Source organism: Phyllobates terribilis, unplaced genomic scaffold, assembly GCF_046119375.1.
Source record: "Phyllobates terribilis strain yellow unplaced genomic scaffold, ASM4611937v1 Scaffold_1__5_contigs__length_1240528914, whole genome shotgun sequence".
Taxonomy (NCBI): Eukaryota; Metazoa; Chordata; class Amphibia; order Anura; family Dendrobatidae; genus Phyllobates; species Phyllobates terribilis.
Window position 1 is genome coordinate 1073079950 of NW_027362761.1, and position 25161 is coordinate 1073105110.

At 43.6% G+C, this 25161-nt stretch overlaps 1 protein-coding gene across 3 annotated transcripts in view; it reads right to left on the bottom strand.

Moving 5' to 3' along the window:
• LOC141159937 (uncharacterized) overlaps positions 1–25161 on the bottom strand; it is a 405956-nt gene that overhangs the window by 81360 nt on the left and 299435 nt on the right. For all 3 annotated transcript variants that reach the window (XM_073645501.1, XM_073645499.1, XM_073645500.1), the window contains exon 6: positions 20663–20717. In XM_073645501.1, the coding sequence (XP_073501602.1) occupies positions 20663–20717 (55 nt within the window). The remainder of the gene's footprint in view (positions 1–20662; positions 20718–25161) is intronic.

Below are 25161 nucleotides of genomic sequence, written 5' to 3' on the forward strand. Positions count from 1 at the left end.
CCAGCACCCAATGAGCTCCTTCCTATGCTCAGAAACCATCCCCTTCTGCTCCTACATCACTGGGTTTTCCTCCCCCCTCCCCACTCCAGCCAGGGACATGGTCTGTCGTGCCTGCATTACTGTATAAATGGGAGCACCGTTGAGCTGTCCCCCGGAAATGGGGTGAGTGTGCTGCATGCAGCTAACCGAGTCCCGGTCCACACACCATCCTTACCCGGGAGTGGAATATCACACCTTTGGCAGAGGTGCAATACCCCTGTAGCAACCGAACCCTCGGGGCGCTACACTGCAGATTTGAAACTGCTTTAAATCTGCAAGGAAAAAATAAACATGATATTTCAGAAATCTTTCACTTTTCATTTTGCTGGTATAGGAAAATGCTGCATTTTGCGCAGCAAAAACTTGGGGGAAAAAAATGAGGCATAAATGAAACATGGAACCATCCTCTTACAGTTCCAGTGACGTGGATAGGATTTATTGAAATCTGAGCTTTTTTTTTTATACTTCTTCAACTGTTCTGCTTTTATAATCAGCAACATGTCAATTTCTCTTGCGGGAATGCTGAGTTTGATTTGGGATTTTGCCCATATAATTGTATTAGCTGCAGAAAGACCACAGGTAAAAAACGCATATGTGTTTCCACTGTAGAAATGCTCTAAAAACACATGTAAACCACACATGACTATATCAATAAAGTTTTGTCAAAGTAAAATACCAGGAAGTAAAACATGACATACCAAAAAAAAAGACAAAAACCATAGTGTGAAAATGTAATAAACATGCATGTAAAAAAACGCACTCAAGCCCGTAATGAAAAAAACACAAGTAACCTAATTTAGTTAATAGGTGCTGAAATGCTGGAGAAAAATATGCAATAGACATACCCTGCCCTACATTGTTGAAGGGGTACCAACCTCCAAAAGTTGGAATTAGCAATATTATTTTCTTTCTTATAGGAGACAGCAGGTTCGCATGCTTTTTCTTGTGTAACATTCCAATAAGACTCCAAGGGGTGAAAGTTCCTTCCATAAAAACATAACCATCCAATGAAAATGGCATAAATAATTTTATGCTCTTCTGGGTGGTTTAACACCAATTTTAAAAAAGAAAATTGAAATGTAAAATAATTCAATCAATATTAAATATGTAGATATTTGAGGTTTAACAAGGGTACAGCTTCCCCAACAGGTGTGAGAGGCGCTAAAGGCCTTCACTAGAGGATTATATATCGGACACCTTAGAAAACATAAATCTAAAAGGAGACATTGTGTTGCGGCCTTATATTGGAGTGCCTGTGATGCAGAACATAAATATATTGACCCGCTACCGGTGTAAATAATAATAATGGCTGGATTACTGCTCAAACGTTGAGAATGAAGATTCCAAAGGGGTCTTTGTCAAGCAGAGATATCTTGTGGAGGATGAGATGGATTTCTGCTGGCCAGAGCTATAAGGTCCCAATATGGACCAACTAATATATTGTCGTCTGGGGGAGCGGGTATTGTACTAGTGGAAATGAGGAAAAATTGTGCATTCTGCATGACTTTTATCAAAATATGTATACTCACTCACAAGTTTACTAAGAAAGAGGAAGAAATGAAGGGCGAAAATCTGCTAGATAGGCCAACTAGTTTAGAATAACTAGAAGTAGCCCTTAAAACAGATTCCAGATGAGAAAGCCAATGGCATTGTTGGACTCTCAGGGGGAGTTTCTTGACACATTTTCGGATTTACTGCTACAGGAACTGTTGGAGGTTTTTAGGTCCATAGAGGAGGACAAAGTTCTGCCCAAATCTATGAAAGAGGCCAAAGTCATTATGCTACTAAAACTGTGCAAGGATCCATCTGTCCTGGACTCATACCACCAGATCTCATTGCTCTGTACAGATGCAAAGTTGTTTGTAAAGGTTTTGGAGAACAGATTGACAGGTATCATCCCCGATGTAGTGTTTGCAGATCAAACCAGGTTTATGCAAAGAAAATATATGGCAATTAACATTTGTGGGCTGATCTCAATATGAAAATATGTCTGGAGGGGGCAGGGGTGTAGAGCCAAGGCTTTTGACAGTTGCAAGTGGAAATTCCAATTAGAGAGAGCAGCGAAGTTTCTATATGACTGACCTGGGCCTGTAATCATAACTGACAGACTGCTGTCCTAGGTGTTTGAACTATGGAGGGGGACCAGACCAGCTAGGCCCCTGTCCCCACTCATTTTTGCGCAGGCTGTACCGCCATTGACTCACATGATCAGCTCTTCAAATGCCATTGATGGCTTCAGTTATGGTTCCCTGGAAGAAAAAGTCACACTACAAACCGACAACATGTTATTGTTTATCGACCATGTCAACAAAGCCATACATCCAATTATAAATTGAATCAGTTAGTTCTGGGAACTATTCTGGATTGTTAATATATTGGGATAAATAAATTCTGATGGATATGCACCCTACCCTACAGGTGTCTTTTGGGTAGATATAAATGGTCTCCTCCCTCATTTAGATATCTAGGCATCCATGTTTTGGTACATGTAAATGATTATTGGCGGCTTAACTTGAACTTATCCTAGTGTACATAGTGCAGGTTGCAACTATCAGATATGGGTGATCCAATCTGGTAAAGAGGTGTTTCTATGTTCTCCACAATTTCCCCAATTTGGTTCCCAATGTTGGGGAAACAATAGGCTAGAAAACATTTAGAAACCTTATAAAGAGCGATGGATAGAGTATGAGCTGTGCCTAATCCATGGCTCTACTTCATGGTTGCACAAATGCAACACTTTTAGGGGTGAAGTAGTGGTTGCTTCAGGGGATTTGGGAAAGACTTGTATGCATTTAAGTGGGGGGTAGATCACATGTGTATATTTTAGCGATGGATGCCAAGGGCATACCACCTCAAATTCTTCCTTCGATTTCTATACTATATAAAATATGGAAGCTGAAAAGCAGTGGTTCTAAGCCAGGGGTCAAATCATACTACTGCACTCTGTGGTGACTGAACCCGCAGGGGCGCCACATACCCCCTTGGTAAAACACAGCACGTCCGTGGGCTGGAACAGAGTAAAAACAAGATATTTCAGACTTACAAAAATTTTAGAATGCATTCACATATAAGATTAATCAGCAAAACTTTTTCTTCCCTTTATGGGAGGCACATTACTTGAACGTTACTGGTTTCTTTATCAAAACATTATAAGAATTTTTAAATAACATTTTTCTTCACATATAAAACATTTTCCATATGAAACATTTTTCATATAAGACATTTGTCAACAGGTTACAGCGCGATCTGTAACAGGGTGTCTATTTTCTTTATCAAGGTGCAAACTAGCAAACATGAGCTTGAGGAACCCGTCCGAAAACCCTCAACATAGGCCCTGGGTGTGGCTACAGGGCATAGGTGATCCAGGTGTTGGACCACGTCTTCGGCCATGCCAAACGGGTTTTTGTTCTGAGGTCATTCGTTGATACATAAAACCAATAAGGGGCACTTTAAGAAGTGCAATTATTTACATTGGAGAGTTTTGGGCTGCTCACAGTCCTGAGCCTACAAGTTCTGGTACCCTTACCGGGTAACTGGATAAACACACACAAAACCTTCAATAAGACTCGCAGTGTCTCTGCTGTACCCTTTCGGGTAACTATGTACAGTTTCTGTTATTGAAACAACTTAAGAACGGGGCTCTCTGCGGGGAGGAAACTCTTGCTTCCTGCAGGCTGACCCAGCCGGGTCTTCAACTTGGGGCTGCTGGGTCAGGTGTCTTCTTCTTGCCACGCGGTACACCTGAAGGGCGTACCACCCGCGTTCGCCCTTGTGGCGTGTAAAGGTGACGTAGTTGCCGGGGTATAGGTCCCCTCTTGGAGGTGGGGTTCTACATCCCGCCGGTTAACAAATACGTCCCTATCAGTGTGGGGCTCCCTTACAAAGCCCCACCCAACGTCCAAGTCAAATTTGACCACTATCCCCTCCAGACGGGGACTGGGTGTGGTGGACTTTACCTGGCGGGCCTGGGCCTGGGCCGCCATGTTTCGGGCCTCCATGTGCTCCCACCGCACCTGCCGGTTATATCGCTCCTTTTCCAACTGCAGGGGCTCCCTCCTGCAGTGCTCTTCCCTCCGGAGGGCCTGGGCCTGCGTCTCCCTCGGGAGCCCCATGAGGTCCCCTTCCCGGTCGTCCCACCGGAACGCCTCTCCTCCTGGGCAGGCGACCAGGGGTGCAGGCGTGGGCATCAGAGGGAGTCCTCCCTGGTCGGCATTCCTGGCGGACAAGTCATAAGTGGGGCCTCCGGGACAGTCTGCGCCCGGGACAGGGAAACTCTTCCTACCTCCTCCCGCGGCCGCTCCCGGACTGCTCTCCTCCTCCTGGTCCTGGTTAGGCTCCGCCGGGGCTGGGGCGCTGCCGGTGGACTCCAGTGCTTGTTGCTGTCTCGCTCTCATCTTTTCCAGCACCTCTCTCTTCCAGCTGGCGATGGCTGTTTGCTGGGCCTCTCCCACCCGCCGACTTAGATCACACATTTTGGCGCGGAGGAACTCCGCGTCCTCCAGGGACAGCTTACTGATCACCTCTCCCAAGGTAAGAGGTGTCTTGTCTTGCTGCATGCCGCAGGCCGGAGTACCAGGCTCACCTCCTTCCATCTTGCCTGCTGGGTGTGGTCTGTCTGGTCTGCTTAAGACCACACCCTGTCTCCCAGTCTTCTTCTTTCTTCCTCTCCCCTTTCGGGGGCGGTCCCATGGCTGCTTGCTGTCGGCTACACCTGGGGGCAGCTCCCCCACCTTGATGGACACATCCACATTCATGGTCACTGCTGCTTGGGGCGTGCTCCATTTTTGGCGCCATTCTGGGACTCGGCCCACGATGGGAGGCGGTCTCTTTTTGTCTTTCTTCTGGGGCGGGCACCACATTCAGTATTAAACACATTCTCTAGGCGCACAATACCCGGTGATAAAGGGTGGGTTCATACCCTGTTCGTGACGCCAAAGATGACGCGCCCCCTGGGCCGTGGGGTACCCGGTGACGGCCGGTCGTTGCTAAGGGAGATGTCACAATGGCGGTGACCTGGTCCGTGACCCAGGGCGGTCCTCCAAGAGGGGTATTATTTACAGGGGATTTATGTACAAAGTTCGTGACGCCACCTGTGGTATGCGGCCAAAGGGAGCCGCCGCTGCGGAGCAGGTCCTCTGGAGCTGATGTTAGTGCAGCAAAGCTGAGGAAGACATTTTATTTGTCGAAACGCGTTGTATGTACATGTTTTTGGAGAAATAATAAAGATCCATATAGGATAATACTATAGCTTGTACTTACAAGTTATTCGGGAGCACAAATAGCCTGGAGGAAATCTTTTTCGGGCACTTCACTATGGCGCAACCATTAATTGGTGTAAATTAGAAAGTTTTCAGATATGGGAAAGACTGGGCGCTAAATCTGTAGCACATGTTCTCACTAGCTTTGAATAATTTAAAGTAGAATTCAGAACACAAAATAGCAAGTTCTATGAGTATTTACAATAAGGTCTATGTCTATACAAACTAACTACATTATAGACATTATTTCATCAATGAGGCACTAAAGGAGTCATACGTCAGATTTATGGATGTCTTTTGATGGAATACCATAGTAAATTTCCCTGGCCAATAAAAAGCATATGCGAAGCTGACATGAGCCTGGTGACAGATGAGCAGTGGTTGGATATTATGGCTTATAAACTGACATTTTTTCTTTCTGAATCACACAGATTATCAAACTTACTCCTTCACAGAGAATACAAAACTCCATTGTGTCTTTAGAAAATAAAATAGATCTCAGGTCTGATTCTAGCTGTCCTGAATATCATTTAGATGCAGCTGGCCTTATTCACATGTTTTGGGGGTTCTGTCACTTACGCTCCTACGGGAATAGGGTGCTAGATCTTATTTTTAAAGTTTATGGTACATTTTCTGTCTCTCTAGTGGTGAGTCTGTTAGGGTACTTAGAAGATAATGTTGTGCAGAGATAAAAAGGATTGATCCGTAGATGATAGAGTTTGTGTCGAATTTCCTGAAATTCGCAGTTTCACATAAATGTAAACATTTCGAGATTCGATTTGCAGTTAGCCAAAAAAAAAATTGCCTGGCACCATTTCCCACACTGCTGCCTAGGCACAGTGTACACAAAAAGCTGCAAATCAGTGATGGTGGTGGGTGAGCTTATACAGACCTCATGTATATGGAGGACTACATGGCAGCAGATTTACTAGTTCTCTATTGATAGTCTCTTGCTGATAAAACTATGATTTTATAAAATCTGAAGCAAGCAACCCAGTAAGTGACACATCACTGGAATCAGGGCCTTTGTCTCTATGTAAGGAGATGGACATACTGCCCATGTTACCCCTTGAAGAACAAGCATTTTGTTGTATTGTATAATGTGAACTGTGACATGTATTAATAGTGTTGGTATTGTGTTGTGCCTGACAGTAGGGAGAATTAGAGTTAAAGTTTGAGACTAGCCCAGAGTGGGAGGGGATAAGGTGAAGGGACAGAGATAGTTTCCTGTCAGGACGTCAGATAGGACCCAGTGTGCATCAGAAGCAGACCTAAGGTCTGGGCAGTAAGCAGTGCCGCATGATGTGTGTGTCCCAAAGTGAAAGGAGACCAAGACAGTGGTTAGTGTGAACTGGAGTAAAGAGGGAGGAAAACTGACAGAAGGACAGAATTATCAACCGGAGACAGGTCCTGGGACAGGACACCTAACAGTACAGCCCCGAGTTTATAACTCAAAAAGGTAATGAGGCAGGACGGGATAGAAAACATGAGACGAAGAGAGTTCCAAGGCATCAGTAGCAGAGAAGCGAAGTACCGGCCATATTGGCAAACTAGGAATCTTGAGGGGAAAGAAGACGCGGAACTAAAGGTTGAGAATAGGACTCTCACTAACTGGACTGTACTACTGAGCTGGGTTGTGGTGAAGGAAGGTGAACGAGCAAAGAAACAGAACAAGTAAGTTAAGAGAAAGGAACTGAGTCGATGTGTGAAAATGCTTTGTATTGTGAAGGAAACGTTCACTAAGTTGTTTTCTTGTAAATAATCCCCACCAAGTTGTCGTTCAGTAAAAACTTTATCTTTGACTGCTGATCTCCCTCATTAAAGTCCTCAACATCTAACACCCCACTAGCAAGTCCACACACCCAGCCAGAACCCCCACCTTCATGTAATGTGCTGGGGCTTAATAGACGAGTACCTCGCCCATGGCTACCGCCCCATGCCATGTTACATCTACATCATGCTGCTCTCAGATTTGATGCCAAAAGTTTAGTGACAGATTCCATTTAAGTAAACAGGCATGACACAAAATCCGAACATAGCTCTTAAAAAGATAAAAGTTTAATACTGTAGTAACCTAGGAGGAGCAGGATGAGGTGTTGGTGGGTTTCAATACACCTTTTAAAAGAGAAAGAATTGGGATATCTATGTACCAGTACCTTAAGATTTCAAAAAGGTAGGGATGGAGGAGGGGGTTGAAGTGAAGTGTAACAGGTAATCCAAGAATATCATAGTTTGGTGGATTTGGAGAATGTTTACCAACTGGAGATTTCTTCTTGTCTAAAAGTCTGAATAGTTGTTGAGTTTTATTCAATCGATTCATTAATGGTGGTGGGGTCTGTTTGTAATCAATGGAGCAGAATTAGTAATTTGGCCGCTGCTAACAGATGGGTCAGGGGGTTGTGTTTAGAAGGTTTGCAGGTTGCAGTGACTGTATCACCATCTTTACTATTAACCGGCAAATACTGTACAATACCCATACCCAATACCCAAAGTCTTAGTTTCTACTCAACATATATCCAGACATTTCAGATAGCTTCACATTACCACCAAATATGCATCTTCAGCAACGCTCATTTTCAGAAAGATTAAGATAAGAAAATGAAGGGGACACCAAGTGCAATAGGTTCTTATACGAGGGAGGAAAATAACGTTAGGGAGGAAACTGCTCATCAGGATTGTATTAACAGACAATGAAGGATTCAAGATGGATCAGCTGCTGTAGCACCCACATGTAAAGTGCCAGCGGGCAGTAGTCGTGGGAGAGCTGCTGCTGCAAATCGCCCTGCCACTCTACAGGAAATCTGTGTCTCACATCAAATGTGCTTTTGTGTGTGTGGTGCGCGGAACTCATTTGTAGGCCGCAGGCAAGTCTTCAGTTTCAGGAGGCACCGCACATGAATCAGGGCACACCCAGTTCATTTTGTAATAAAGAACTTTACTCAAGCGTCCGTATGCAAAATATTGCAACATGTAGCATCAGGCACAACATTTTGCGCTTTTTGTTTCCACAGCATAGTGAACTTCCAGATTTTCCTTCCTTTCTACCTGTACTATCCCTACTTTAACCTGTCCTGTCAGTCCCAGGGATTCCCAGCTCAGTCCTGCAGTACATCCGGGGTCCATTACTTCTCCCACACGCGTCTCCATGTCAATCTTCCTCTGAACGGAAGGGGCTAAGGTGGTCACCGTAGCACCAGAATCGAGCCGTTCTGGAGTATATTCCCCAAGGGAATTTTAGTAAAAGCCTCGTACTGCCCAGAACAACGTGTACCCGGTCTTGCTGTCAGCCCTCACTCTCCTTCCTACAGGAAACAGTCAATTGCCCTAACACTAAGCCCCCTCCACTATGGGCTAGTCCCGAACATTAACACTATCTTACCCTATTGTCAAAATTCTAACTACAGTCACTATCTTATCTTACCTATCTTGTGTCCTAAGCCTTATACAATGCCTTACTCTGTGCTATCCTATACTGTACACTAGCCACATTATACATTGACTTTACTTATACACTATACATCACCATATCACAATACACAATGTATACCAAAAGACACAGGACATAGTTTACATTACGATACAATGCGATTGGTGTCTTCAGGGGTAGGAAAGCGACAGTACAGTCCACCACCCTTACACACAGAATGGGATTCCCGTTGTACTGAACTAGTGATGGGAGAATGTGGGTGGTAGTTCACCCTGCCGATATGGATGTCAAGAAACAACAATATGAGTTCATGCGGTTTATTCTCTACATCCATATCGGCAGCGCGGACTACCACCCTCAGTTTTTCACTACTAGTTCAGAAAGATTAACATGGCGCAGGGGCTCTGGGTTTCTAATACCACCTGGACAGAAGCTTGAAAGAGTTTTCTTGAACCCTTATACATAGGGAAATCCATGTGATTTGGAGAGCACAAAGTCGGTCTCCCTCTCACTTAGATACCTCTTGACGTGAAATTTAACAGCAAACATGTTGCGGTGCTTCGAAATGTGGTTTAGATGGCTTAATTTTTCTTTTAGGAAGCAAGGAAGGCACCATTGTTTAGGCTGGAAGATGTCCATTGGTTAGTAATTTGGATTTAAGATATTTCAGATCGTGCTTTCCAGATCTCCAAAGGATTCTGGAAGTTAGAATTTTTAAATAATATGGGATTGTACAGACTGACACTATTGGGGAGTGACATGGAGAAAGATTCAATTGTACATTAATAGAATACCAGGTAATGAGAGTAACTTGCGTGAATGTGCTTATGAGCTTAGTGAAATATTTTGGTGTCCACAAGAGATAGTTATTATCTATACCTAGCATATATAGCTGATAGGGAATGTAGATTGTGAGCCCCAAAGGGGACAGAGCTGATAATGTCTGCAAAATTGTCTCAATTGTAAAATACTGCGGAATATGCTGGTGCTATATAAATAACAAGATTAATATTATTATTCTTATTATATAGCTCTGTATCTCGCCATAAAGAAGGTCTAGAGTTACTGTATAAGTCTAGCCAACTGTTTAATAGAGTGGCTTTATAGTAAGCATGCACATCAAGGAGGGCCAATCCTAGATTCGATATAGGTTGGATTACTACTTTAAAAGTTAGTCTGGGAGGTTTAGAATGCCATAGCAGGAACAAATGTTTCCTTAACCCCTTAAGCCCCGAGGGTGGTTTGCACGTTAATGACCAGGCCAATTTTTACAATTCTGACCACTGTCACTTTATGAGGTAATTACTCTGGAACGCTTCAACGGATCCCCCTGATTCTGAGAATGTTTTTTCGTGACATATTGTACTTCATGATTGTGGTAAAATTTCTTCGATATCACTTGCGTTTATTTGTGAAAAAAACGGTAATTTGGCGAAAATTTAGAAAATTTTGCAATTTTCAAAATTTGAATTTTTATGCCCTTAAATCAGAGAGATATGTCACACAAAAGAGTTAATAAATAACATTTCCCACATGTCTACTTTACATCAGCACAATTTTGGAACCAAAATTTTTTTTTGTTAGGGAGCTATAAGGGTTAAAAGTTGACCAGCGATTTCTCATTTTTTCAACAAAATTTACAAAACCATTTTTTTAGGGACCACATCACATTTGAAGTCACTTTGAGAGGTCTTTATGACAGAAAATACCCAAAAGTGACACCATTCTAAAAACTGCACCCCTCAAGGTGCTCAAAACCACATTCAAGAACTTTATTAACCCTTCAGGTGCTTCACAGGAATTTTTTAAATGTGGAAGAAAAAAATGAACATTTAACTTTTTTCACAAAAATGTTACTTTAGACCCAATTTTTTTTATTTTCACAGAGGTAACAAGAAAAAATGGACCCCAAAATTTGTTGTGCAATTTCCCCTGGGCACGCAGATACCCAATAAGTGGGGAAAAAACACTGTTTGGGCGCACGGCAGGGCTCGGAAGGGAAGGAGCGCCATTTGACATATTTATGAATCAATTTGTGAAACATCTGGGGGTTCCAAGTGCTCACTATGAATCTAGATAGGTGCCTTGGGGGGTCTAGTTTCCAAAATGGGGTCACTTGTGGGGGAGCTCCAATGTTTGGGCACACAGGGGCTCTCCAAACGCAACATGATGTCCGCTAACAATTTGAGCCGACAATTTGTTAGCGGATACCATGTTGCATTTGGAGAGTCTCTGTGTGCCCAAACATTGGAGCTCCCCCACAAGTGACCCCATTTTGGAAACTAGACCCCCCAAGGCACCTATCTAGATGCATAGTGAGCACTTGGAATTTCCCTAAGTGTTTCACAAATTGATTCATAAATATGAAAAAGTGTTTTTTTTTCACTTTTTCATTTTTACGAATCAATTTGTGAAGCACCTGGGGGTTCCAAGTGCTCACTATGCATCTAGATAGGTGCCTTGGGGGGTCTAGCTTCCAAAATGGGGTCACTTGTGGGGGAGCTCCAATGTTTGTGCACGCAGTAGCTCTCCAAACGCAACATGGCGTCCGCTAACAATTTGAGCCGATTTTCCATTCAATTTGTTAGCGGACACCATGTGGCGTTTGGAGAGCCCGTGATGTGCCTAAACAGTGGAGCTCTCCCACAAGTGACCCCATTTTGGAAACTATACCCCTCAAGGATTTTATTAAGGTGTATAGTGAACATTTTGAACCCAGAGGTACGACACAGAATTTGTTTACATTAGGTCATCATATTGAATAAGTTGTCATTAGTCTTGAGCGCAAGTGCTCGCTACTTGAGTTTGCATCGGGTACTCAGGTATGCACCATGTACAGCGTGTGCTCGAGTGACATGCTCGAGTCCCTGCTCCGCATGTTTCACGGTTATTAGACACCCAAAAAAAACCATGCGGGGATCGCTCGTGCATGGCAGGCAATCCCCGTAAAGTTTTTTTGGCCGCAAAGCATATGGGGCAGAGACTCGAGCATGTCACTCAAATACCCACGATACTCAATGCATACCAGAGCACCCGTTGCAAACTCAAGTAGCGAGCACTTGCGCTCAACACTAGTCGCCATATCGTCATCTTTTTTCTTACTTTTGAAAAAAATCCCAACCCCATCACAACCCTAACCCCAACCCTAACCCCAACCCCAGCCCTAACCGTAGCACAGCCCTAACCGTAGCACAACCCTAACCGTAGCACAACCCTAACCGTAGCACAACCCTAACCGTAGCACAACCCTAACCGTAGCACAACCCTAACCATAGCACAACCCTAACCCTAGCACAACCCTAACCCTAGCACAACCCTAACCCCAAACCCAGCCCTAACCCTAGCCCAATCCTAACCCAAGAGTTTATTTTTGACGCCGTTCCTCGTGCGGTATAAGTGATTAGACGACTTTATTCTTCGGGTCGGTGTGATTACAGCAATACCAGAATCATATGGGGTTTTTATGACTGACAGCTGTCACACACAAAAAGACGCATTTTTTGTAAAATCTAGTTTTTGCATCGCCATATTTTGAGAGCTATAATTTTTCCAGATTTTGGCAGACAGTCATGTGACGGCTCGTTTTTTGCGGGATGAGTTGACGTTGTTATTGGTGCCATTTTCAGGCACGTGACATTTTTTGATCGCTTTCTATTCTGATTTTTGGGAGGCAGAATAAACAAAAACCAACAATTTAGGAATTGTTTTTTTTTGTTTTTTTTTATTCTGTTCCGCGTGTGGTAAAAGCGATAAGGCAGCTTTATTCTTCGGGTCAGTACGTTTACAGCGGTACCACATTTATATAGTTTTTCTATGTTTTGCACTTTTACATAATAAAAGCAATTTTATAGAAAAAAATATTTTTTAGCATAGCTTTATTCTGAGAGCTATAACTTTTTTATTTTTCGGCTAATGGAGCTGTATGTCAGCTTGTTTTTTGCGGGACGAGATGACGTTTTCAGCGGTACCATTTTTATTTATATTCGTCTTTTTGATCGCGTGTTATTCCATTTTTTATTTGGCGGTATGGTGATAAAGCATTGTTTTTTGCTTCGTTTTTTTTTTTTTTTTTACCGTGTTCTCTGAAGGGGTTAACTAGTGGGACAATTTTATAGGTCAGGTTGTTCCGGACGCGGCGATACCAAATATGTGTACTTTTATTGCTTTTTTTGTTTTTTTTTTATAAAAATATTTATTGATGGGTACATTATATTTTTATTTTTGGTGGATTATTTTATTTATTTTTTTTTTATATTTTTGCAATCTTTTTTTTTTTTTTTTTTTTTTTTCACTTACTGACAGTTTTTATACTTTATTACTTTGTCCCACTATGGGACTTTCACTTTTTTTTCTCTGATCGCCTGCATGGCACAGGAATGCAGCACCATCCCTGTGTCATACAGGCTATCAGCGCTGCACAGTGAGAAGATTGTTTGGAGATGCACTGCGCATGTCCAAACAATCTTCCTGCTGTCTGGTGACCCGGATGTTGTCATGACGACATCGGGTCGTCATGGCAACTCCCGGGAAGCCTTTGCAGACAGCGCTGGAAGCCGGAAGAGGAGGTGAGTATCTGCGATCACCTCCCCTTGCCCCCGCAATGCTGCGATCGGCTGCGATCGACTTCGATCGCAGCATCGCAGGGGTTAATGTGCTGGGAGCGTTGCAGGACCACTCCCTGCACATAGTACCGGGTGTCAGCTGTGACAAACAGCTGACACCCGGCGGCGATCGCGCCCGCACAGCCTGTGTGCGCGCGCGATCACGATGACATACTAATACGGGTCTGGCTCTTAAGTCCCAGGGCACAGACACGTATTAGTACGTCAGATGTTATTAAGGGGTTAAAGGGGTTGTCCACCTTTGGTAACAATTTGTTTTCTTACTAAAATGCATGTAATTGGGGCTACAAAACATTTTTGTAATTGGGTTCCATTAAAAATTTTGCACCGTTCTCCTCCTACAGATCCTGTATTACACAGTCTATTGCTGGCTGCAGAATGAGTAAACTGGATTCGTCACATTATCTTTATTTTATCAAATGTATTGAGGACATGATTTTGTAGCACTTCCTATTATACAGGTATGACAGGTTCTCCTCCTGCTCCTGTTAGTGCAGCTTTCCTCACAGACTGCACAGGTCGCCAGTCCATAAAATGGCTGCTGGTGGAGGAGCATATGACCAGACCTGTCCATCAGTCTCCTCCAAAAGAAAAGCAGTTTTCTCATGTGAGGTTTTCAATTGGACAAGACTGATCAACAAGTCGGGTCACATGTTCCTCCGCCAGCATTGTATGGACTGGCGAGCTGTGCAGTCTGTGAGCAAAGCTGCACTAACAAGAGTAAGAGGAGAAACTGTCATACTTACAGTGGTATCTAAAAGTTTGGGCACCCCTGGTCAAAATTACTGGTATTGTGAAAAGTTAAGCAAGTTGAAGATGAAATGATCTCTAAAAGGCCTAAAGTTAAAGATGACACATTTCCTTTGTATTTTAGGCAAAAAAATATACATACACACACACACACATATATATATATATATATATATATATATATATATATATACACAGTTAGGTCCATATATATTTGGACAGAGACAACATTTTTCTAATTTTGGTTCTAGACATTACCACAATGAATTTTAAACAAAACAATTCAGATGCAGTTGAAGTTCAGACTTTCAGCTTTCATTTGAGGGTATCCACATTAAAATTGGATGAAGGGTTTAGGCGTTTCAGCTCCTTTACCTGTGCCACCATGTTTGAATCACTCCCGTGTGCATGATTTGCGACGGTTTGACAGCTTTAATACATGTGAGGAATGTGTAAGAAGCAGACATTCCTCACATGTAGTAAAGCTGTCAAACAGTCGTAAATCATGCACACGGGAGTGATTCAAACATATCACTGAGCAGCTGTAAATACTCGGAGCTCGCCCAAGTATACTCGGCGAAAGGGTTAACAAAACATACTTGCTCATCACTAGTAGTAACCAAGGATACCGAAGCTACTGCAATGCCTTGCACATGAGGAAATCGACATAGTGAATCAGAAAAACTATACTACATTTCTAATTGGAGGTATTTGCTAATATTATTATTATTACACCTACTACATATTGGGATAGGATCTTGGAGATGGGAATACCCCTTTAAGGGTTTGCTCACACTAGCGTATAAATAATCAGTCCTATTCTCATCCAGGAGAGTGTGACGATTTTTTCTCACTTGTTATGCGTATACAATTTGTTTTTCTCCTCAGCAGGTATTAATCTTTTACAGGACCATTTACTGTTTCCTATCCTACAGAATTGTAATGTATGCGTAAAAATCTGATGCCATACTGATGGTCCGTATGCGGTCTAAGTGCAATCCGATTTTTTAACGGATTGCACTCGTCCGATTAATTCGGAAGTGTGAGTGAAACCTTAAAGTGTGATTAACACATTGCTTTAATTATATAGGTGTGCTATATAACAGCATTTTTTCATATAGTATATGAATGTTGTTTTTTATTCTGAATGATGGCATTAGATAGGAGGTGTACAGTATGGCATCACTATCTACAGTTGAGCTCAAAAGTTTACATACCCCGGCAGAATTTTTCCTTTCTTGGCCTTGTTTCAGAGAATATGAATGATGACAAAAAAACTTTTTCTCCACTCATGGTTATTGGTTGGGTGAAGCCATTTATTGTCAAACTAAACTACTGTGTTTTCTCTTTTTAAATCTTAATGACAACCAAAAACATCCAAATGACCCTGATCAAAAGTTCATATACCCCATTTCTTAATACCGTGTATTGCCCCCTCTAACATCAATGACAGCTTGAAGTCTTTTGTGATAGTTGTGGATGAGGTTCTTTATTTTCTCAGATGGTAAAGCTGCCCATTCTTCTTGGCAAAAAACCTCCAGTTCTTGCAAATTCCTGTGCTTTCTACCATGAACTGTGCGCTTGAGATCTCCCCAGAGTGGCTCAATGATACTGAGGTCAGGAGACTGAGATGGCCACTCCAGAACCTTCACTTTATTCTGCTGTAGCCAATGACAGGTCGACTTGGCCTTGTGTTTTGGATCGTTGTCATGTTGGAATGTTCAAGTACGTCCCATGCGCAGCTTCCGGGCTGATGAGTGCAAATTTTCCTCCAGTATTTGCTGATAACGTGCTGCATTCATCTTTCCTTCAACTTTTACCAAGTTTCCTGTGCCTTTGTAGCGCACACATCCCCAAAACATCAGCGATCCACCTCCGTGCTTTACTCTAGGAATGGTGTTCCTTTCATCATAGGCCTTGTTGACCTCTCTCCAAATGTAACGTTTATGATTGTGGCCAAAAAGTTAAATTTTTGCCTCATCACTCCAAATTACCTTGTACCAAAAGTTTTGAGGCTTGTATCTGTGCTGTTTGGCGTATTGTAGGAGAGATACTTTGTGCCATTTGCAAAGTAATGGCTTTCTTCTGGCGACTCGACCATGCAGCCCATTTTTCTTCAAGTGCCTCCTTATTGTGCCTCCTTATTATATCTTGAAACAGCCACACCACTAGTTTTCAGAGAGTCCTGAATTTCAGCTGATGTTATTTGTGGGTTTTTCTTTGCATCCCGTACAATTTCCCTGGCAGTTGTGGCCGGAATTTTTGTTGGTCTACCTGACCGTGGTTTGGTTTTTACAGAGCCCCTGATTTTCCATTTGTTAATCACAGTTTGAATGCTGCTGACTGACATTATCAATTCCTTGGATATATTTTTTGTATCCCTTTCCTGTGTTATACAGTTCACCTACCTTTTCCCGTAGATCCGTTGACAATTCTTTTGCTTTCCCCATGACTCACAGTCCAGAAATGTCAGTGGCTGGATGAAAGATGCAAGAGTCTGTCTGGATCCCAGAAACTCACTCAGCTTTTATGCACACACACTGATTACAAGCAAACAGGTCGCAGGTGAGAATGTTACCTTTAGTAGCCATTCAAACCCATTTGTGTCAAATTCTGTGCATGTTATCAGGCCAAAATCACCAGGGTATGTGAACTTTTGATCAGGGTCATTTGGATGTTTTTGGCTGTCATTAAGATTTAAAAAGAGAAAACACAGTAGTTTGACAATAAATGGCTTCACCCAACCAATAACCATGAGTGGAGAAAAAGTTTTTTTGTTATCATTCATATTCTCTGAAACAAGGCCAAGAAAGGAAAAATTCTGCTGGGGTATGTAAACTTTTGAGCACAACTGTACATATACTATATAGTAATATGAATTACTCCCTTTATATTAAAGGCACTGACTGTTTATTACAGTAATTGCTTGTTTTTCTATGTGTGTGCATCACCAATACCCTCCATACACAATTCACAAAATGATGATTATGTCCCTAGAGGTTTGGAAAAAGGAAATTAGAAAGATAAACCACACAAACCACAGTACATTCAACAAAATCACAGATGCTGCACACAAGTGGAAGCTGATAAGGCTTTTAAAACAGTCATTTGACAATACAATATTGCGGATTAGCTATATATCCCATTCTAGATACCAGAAGAATGTTTCAAATCGATTACACTCTCATCAGAGTGCTGGAACAAGTAGTACTTCTTTAATAGCCATAAAATACCAATTGTCTTATACATTGCCACTTATGGGACAGCGTTATCACTCAGATGCTCTGGAAGAAGCCAAGATGGCGAAACTCTGTGACAAGAGGGAGTGTACCGGTTCTCTGATATTGATATTGGATTTCATAGTGTACCTCTGTGAGTATAATTCTTTGGTGAAGCAGAGTTGTAGTACATCACTATTGGAGGACATGTCCTCATTTTTATTATAAGAGTGATTGACCCGGGAAGTGGCAGTGAGTAAAAGAGAGTTGGTGATTTGTGGCCATTAAAGGGTTTACTGAAGTTGATATTTTTTTCCTAAGCATGGAGGAATTCTCTGGAGGTCTGCTCCAGCTACAGAAGCATTGTCTGATGTTTCCCTGATGATGTCCTCTATTAGTCACCTGATAGCTGCAGCCAATCACAGGCTTCAGCAGTCATGTGACATCTGCCTCTATTTGTTATTTTAAAAAGTCCATGCCTTGGTAAAAAAAATGTCACTGTTGCACATACTCTTTAAAAAAGTACTTTTTGATCCAAGAATCTGGTGGGAGACTGAAATCGATGAGTATCAATCCTTAGGTATCTAGAACTGGATATAAAGGTGAGTCCAAATTTTGTGCACACTGGAATAGACTAATGACTAGTAAATACAAAGGTATGGACATTGGCAAGCTCGGTCTTCTGTTTGCATGTCATAGTGGTGTCATTTGTTCCCGATTTTATTAAAAACAGATCCAGATGCAGCAGAGTTCAGATCAAGTAACAATAAGATTCTAACCTTAAAGAAGTTGTCTGGTCCAAATCGATAAGTGTGCACTCACTCTGTGTGACTGAAGATTTATGAATCCCCCCAGCGCACGCCGGTTTCAGACATGGGACCAGAGGGAGTGTATGAGTTATACATACCCCCGGCCAGTGGGCGCAGCCTAGTTTCCATGCACTTGTAGGAAACGAGGCCGCGCCCTCTAGTCAGCCCTGCCCACTGGCTGGCTGCGTCACTAGATGGGGTGCGGCCTTGCTCTATACAAGTGTATGGAGCAAGGCCGCGCCCACTAGGCGGGAGTATGTATAATGCATACATATCCTCCGGCCCCGAGTCTGAAACCAACGAATCCTCGCAGGGCACAGTGCATGTGCATGTGCTGGGGGAATTCGTAAGTCTGCAGTCACACAGAGCGACTGCAGACTTATCGATTTGGACCGGACAACCCCTTTAACTGCAATGAAGAAAAGTAAGTATGGTATCTTAGTTCAATTATTGCAAAAATCGCTATTATTCAACCAACTCCATTAGAATAAAGCTGGAACTGCTGATTAAAATGTATTTTTCCTTTATTGAAAATGCGTTAAAACATCAGCGTGACAGGATAGCAACAAATTGTTGACACATTTCGACCATTTGGTCTTAATCATAATCATGTCACAATTTACGACCGGTTGAAATGCATGAACAAAGTTCCAGCTTTTCTTCACATGGCTATGGCTTGCCTGGATCAGCTAATAGGTGAGGTGGAAGTCCTGTCGAATACGCGGTGGTGGAGGCGCTGAACCAGTGAGCTGACAATCTTTGTTACCTGCTATTGTTCAACCAACCACTTTTCTCAGTTCTATGTTAAATTTATACTTTGTATTTCAGTACTTGAATGTGAATGAAAAAATTCTAAAACTTTCAAAGACAGATACACAGCTAATTTTTAGCACGCTACACAGCAAAGCCAAAAGGTTCTTTTCTATTCCAGAAGGAAGGAATAAAATCTCATTAACCACACTGTGAACCCCTTTCTTTCATCACGAGGATCCTTGTATTTATTTTGGGTAGTTCTAGGTATCTGATAAAGCACATTCAAACACCATTTGACATAAATGAATAACTTCATAAAAGCCAGCTGAAAAAAATGCGGCATGGGAACGCCAACAAGATTTATAACCTGAGCCTTTGGTTAAATTAATGAGCATCCTTCTGCTATTTTATTAAATGTGTTGAATGGAGCTTAATGGGCCCTGGCATGACGCCAGAATTTATCAGACTCCAGCCAGTAATTCCTGTAAACTGGGCCTATCTTTTCATCTGATATTCTCTGCATACAATATATAATGGATTATATAAAGCTATTTCACCAACAAACATGACAACATCAACTATGCATTGCCCTTAAAAAGCATGCTTTATTCAGATGACACCACCTGATGAAGTCCCCTTCTTAGCTGTATATCTTTCAACCCCTATCTATCTGTGAACTTTTACACTCATCCATTGCTTTTTTTTGTTCCCTGTAACAAGCTACAACCAATGACATCTGGATTCCATTGTGGATAATCTAAGGCATAAAACTGGTCTACAGTGGGACAATCACCTAGATCAGGGGTCTTTTAGCCATATGTAGCTCACAGGGCCAAGATAGGTGTCTCATAGTTGTCTGACAGTTGGGTACATTAGCATCAAAAAGCTGATCATATGTCTTATGAGGCCTAAAAGATACTTTTTGTTGGCAACACATATCTCCATGTCCATCCATATCCTCACTCCATACAGTGTAGATGCCAGTTGTGCTATACTAGAATGAAGGTGGTCACAACTGACGCCCATTATCCCCCCATGACATGATTGCAGGGAGCCGATGGGTTGTTATGGCAACTGGAAACGTACTTAAGGCCCCCATGCCTGCCATAATGCTACTCCTATGATGCCAAGCCCAGTAATGTGAACACTGCAGCCAATCAGTTACCTGAGCGGGTAATGCCTTTTTGTGTAGAACAAGGCAGTGCTGGAGCCAGTGACTGTCAGCAGCAGTTAAGTGTAAAAAAGATTTTAATTGTCTACTAGTCATTCAACCCCTTCTGAATCCCTAAGTTTCCCCCCCAGTAAAATAATAACACCTATACTCGTCTACAGTGTTGGTGCCGTTGCAGTGGTGTTGGCACTGGCTCTCCCAGGGATCATGTGACATTGTTATGTCACAAAATCCATGCAGCCAATCAGAGCTGGCTTTACTCTCCCCTCCTTTGGACACATGAAGACATTTGAAGGAAGAGACAGAGAAGCCACAGCTCTCACTTCCTCCGGGTGTTAGTTACATCCGGAGGAAAGGAGAGTGATGCTTGCACCAATTGGCTGCATGGATCACGTAACATAACAATGTCAAAGCCAGTGCTGACACTGCGGGAATGGCACTGGCGTTGAGTATAAATGTTATTTTACTGGGGGGGGGGGGGATATAGGAAGGTGTTGTCTGAATAGTGGCCAACCCCTTTAATAAGCATATCAGAATTTTATTTTCATTTTAGAATTGTATCGTTTTAGGTACCTCCTAAATCCTTACAACACCCTGTAAATACAAACAACCAACCTGAGGTTAGGGGAAAGCTCCATGATGAGTGGTGCGGCAGCCTGTGACGTCCCCCCTGTAAAGGAAGACATACAGTAAAATAACAGGTTATATATTCAATAAGTATGCGCACTGCTATTAATCTGGTTCCAATAGACCTGTCTTCTGCACTTTTATAGGTCGCTTATTCTCATGCTGTTTCATGTTGGAATTCTCAGACTAATTCCTGAGGACGGACTCATGCAAGGGTCATAGTTTTTTTAACTTACGTGTGAAAATTAAGAATCAAAGAATTTATCTTCTCCTGTGTAGTGACTAATCATCATAAAATAACATAGTGTCTAAGACATGTCACGGAAGGTAATGAATCCCTCCTCTCACCCAGACATGTGCCCCGTATCTGTCAGATCACTTCTTCATCAGGAGTCTGCAAGCAGATAAATTAACTATATATTTGTGTGATGGATTATTACTAGCTAATTTACAGGAGCATTCCCATCTCAGACATTTATGGCATATTTATCTCAGGAACCCACAATTATGTTGCAAGAATGAGCCCCCAAACCCTATTCCATCTGATGCCCACTTAATTAGCTGTTTTGGTAACTCCTATAGAACAAAATGAAGAGCATCGCGTATACGCACAACCACTTCCAAATTTATTTTTCATAAGGTTGAAGTGGCCACCAGTTTTGACATAATGCAGGTCCCAGAGAAGCAGATGCTATAAATGTCTGAGTTGGAAGTGCTCCTTTAATCCATAAATTACCAGTTTTTTAAAACCATGTATAGATCCTAATAAGTTCAGACATAAAAAAAAAAACGCATCAGATAAATCTGTTATTTGCAGCTTTATGATGGAGTTTCCGGTAGATTTGCAATAGGTTTAACCCTTTGTATTGCAAAAATCCATTAAAAAAAAGAAATAAAAGTACATCATGCAGAACTTTTTTTTCCATTCTAAATAGGAACACAAATAATAGAACCCAGACAAACCCCATCAAAATCAACTCATCCATTTTAGACTATAATCCGATTGACTGTTCGTCAAAATGGAACAAACAGACTTATGGAACAGACTTCTTTTCACAAGATATCCAAACATATTGGAGAGCCAATTTAAAATTGCTTCAGTATTTAAATACGTTTTTCACAATTGTGTTCCTATAAAAGTATGACTACAAACACATGTGGATGACCAACAAACAAAATATCTACAAAATGCCTATTTCTTTTTCCAATCCTGGTTGCTTACAGAGGACCAATGTGGCGCCCCTGAGGGTTCGGTCGCCACAGAGGTACTGCATCTCACCCAGAGGTGTGGTATTGATGCGCCCCCAGGGCCGTGGGGTACTCGGCAGCTGGGCCTCTGGTTGCCGGGGGGTATCACGGTGGCTGGCCCGGCCCGTGACCCAGGGTGGTCAGTGAAATGGGGGAATACTTTTATATGGGGTTTTTGGGATTTTTCGTGACGCCACCTGCGGTGTCTGGTGAGGATCACCAGCGCTGCGACAGTCCTCTGAGGCAGATGATAGGGCAGCTTGAGATGGAACGGCTCCCCACAGGTGGAGCAGGCCTCAGGGCAGTGTAGATAAATGAAGGAGGGAAATGGTACTGGCGAAATAAAGGAGCGGAGGCAGCTCAATGCAGTCATCCAAGATTTACTCACAGTTCTTAGACAGTCCACAGGTGCACTGTACTGGTGAAAGCCTCCCGCATCGCACTGCGTTCACCGGGCAGGGGTTCAGTCCTTCCTCAGGCAGCTCGGGTGTACCTGGCAGAACCCCACTTTCTTATGTGCCTCTGTAGACCGACTTCACACTGGGTCTTACGCCCTCCTGCCCTGCGCTTCCCACTGAATCCTGTTTGGGTGCTGCGAGGTCCCCCCTGTCCGTCGGAGTTGCACAGACCTGCTTGACCTTACTTGGATTGAAGTGAGGGTTTGGCTTCTGGCTATAGAAGTCAGAAGCCTCCGGTATTTTCCAGCCGAGGCTTGAAGCTGCATGACTGGGCCAGGGGCCGGTCCCCTTCTTGCGGCCTAGATCCTCCTGACACCTGGCAGGTTCAGGGTGTACGGGTGCCGCCTGCACTCGCCGTACTCCCCTAGGATCACTTCTTCAGAATGCAGCTTCCTCCCTGCTCCCCTCCTGGGCCTCTGAGACTAGGCCCTGCTTGGGGAGCAGAGCTCTGACTGAGACTCTGCTCCCTGACTGTCTTCACTCTCTCCTCTCACTGACTGGACTGCACTGGCTTTTTTTTATATCTTTACTGTATGAGTGCTCCCCTAAACTACTTCCTTCATCCACACCCACTACTGGTTCCCCCTACCTTTGGGTTCCCCCCACTCCAGCCAGGGACAGGGCTCAGCAGCTGCGCTCTGCATGTCGCCCCTCCAGCTGGCCTGGAGCAGTGTAGTGTTGGATGCAGGTGTTTGGGGTTCCGGGCAGCACTCCCTCCTTACCTGAGTGAAGGGAGGCACCACACCTCTGAGTGAGGTGCAGCACCTCTGTGGTGCCACAGTATCTCACTCTCAGGTAAGGAAGGAATACAGCTCGGGACCCTAACACCTGCATCCAACACATACCCGCAGTGGGGGTAGGGCGAGATTGCTCCTAAGGGAGAGCACAGTCCCGGGTCCCTAGCTGTTGGGAGGAGCTATGTAGTGGGTGTGGGTGGAGGAAGTAGCTTAGGGGAGCACATGGAAGGAAGGTATAAATAGAGAAGCCATCTTGTTTAGACAGTGAGTCCAGTCCAGTCAGAACAGTCTACAGTGAGATGAGTGGAGCAGGGCTCTGTAGGAGCTCTGCTCAGGCAGAGGGCTTGAGGAGAGGCCCAGGACTGAAGGAAAGAGGAGAAGGAGCAGGAAGGGCTACAGGAACGGAAGAAGGGACCCCAGGGGTACGGGCAGTGCTGGAAGCCACACATACGCCCGAATCTACCGGTAGGTGGAGGGGTCAGGCCACACAAAGGGGACCGGTCCCTCAACTAGCAGAGAACTTTATGACTCAACTAGAAACCGGAGGCTGCAGTATATCAAGTCCTGCAGCCAACAGTCCATATCAGTCTCACCAAGAAGGTAGCTATAGAGGACCTAGGGGACGGAACAGACGTCGCCCGACAAGGCCCGCAGGTACCGGATTGGGACACTTGGTATGAGGTGCAGGGAGACGGCCAGAGAAAAGACACAGAAGGGGGTCCCGTTAAGTACTCCGGAGATACCTGAGGGTGGACTGAACCCCTCCCTGAGTAAGCGTAGCCCGACGAGGGAAGTTACACTGGTACCTGTAACTTGGACTGCAACAACCGCGAGTAAAGACCCTGAGGACTGCACTTCTTTGTCTCTGTGATTATTGCTGCGCCATCAACCCCTGCACTACAACGCCCAGCAAAACCCATAACATCTACACTGCCCTGGAGCTAAGCTCTACCTGTGGAGAGCCACACCAGCTTTGCTGAACTAACATCAGCTCCAGAGGTTCTGCACAGCAGCAGCGGCTCCATATAGCCGCATACCACAAGTGGCGTCACGAACATTGTACAAAATTCCCCTGTAAATAATTCCCTACTGAATGACCGCCCTGGGTCACGGACCGGGTCACCGCCACTGTGACATCCCCCGGCATCTACCGGCCCGGCACCGGGTACCCCACGGCCCAGGGGGCGCGTCACCAACATATACTGTGCTGCCCAGATGTATATGAATGTAAAAGTATTAGTGTTTGGGGGGCGTCAACTATAAAGTGTTAATAGCAGATGGGCACAGAAACCCTGCTATACACATAAAATCAGAATATGTGCAGAATAATGTCTCTACTCACCAGTTGAATACGATTGCTTTAAGTTGCCATGTGAGGTGAGTCAGTGGCGCTCAGACATGGTACCTAAGCCGACAATTCAGCTTCAGTAGGACAAATGTGAGCTGGTCCCTTAGGGGAGGTTCACACAACCGATTTGTCCACATCTGAGAAAAATGGTCCAATTATTCTGATTAGACTTTGATCAGAGTGTCATCGGTTTTTCTGGGTCGTGGAGAGGAAAAAAAAAAGTTTCTACACTTTCTCCATTCTGTCAGTCCATGTGCAATCCGATTTTTTCCACGGACCCATAAACTTGCGTTGCCGATTTTGATCCGACATTCAAAATCACCTATGTGCACAGCCCCATAAAATATCATAGGTACGAGTGCTTTCCATGAAAACCACGGCCCTGATAGCATCGTAATGAATTGCGGGGTAGGGGAGGATGCTATCAGTGACTTAAAATTTATTGGGGAGTGGGAGAGGAGGGTTTAAGGGGGATAGGACACTTTGTTATGAATTGAAAGGTGAGAGAAGATGCTATCAAGGATGTAATGAATTAGAAGATGACAGAGGATCCCAAGTACCTCTCCCATCCCCATTTCATTAAAGACCCTGATACCATCTTCTCGCACCCCCAAATTCATTCTGACGCTATCAGGAACTTATAATGAATTTTGCGGGAGGACACAGGACAGAGACTAAGGCTGTGAACACACATTT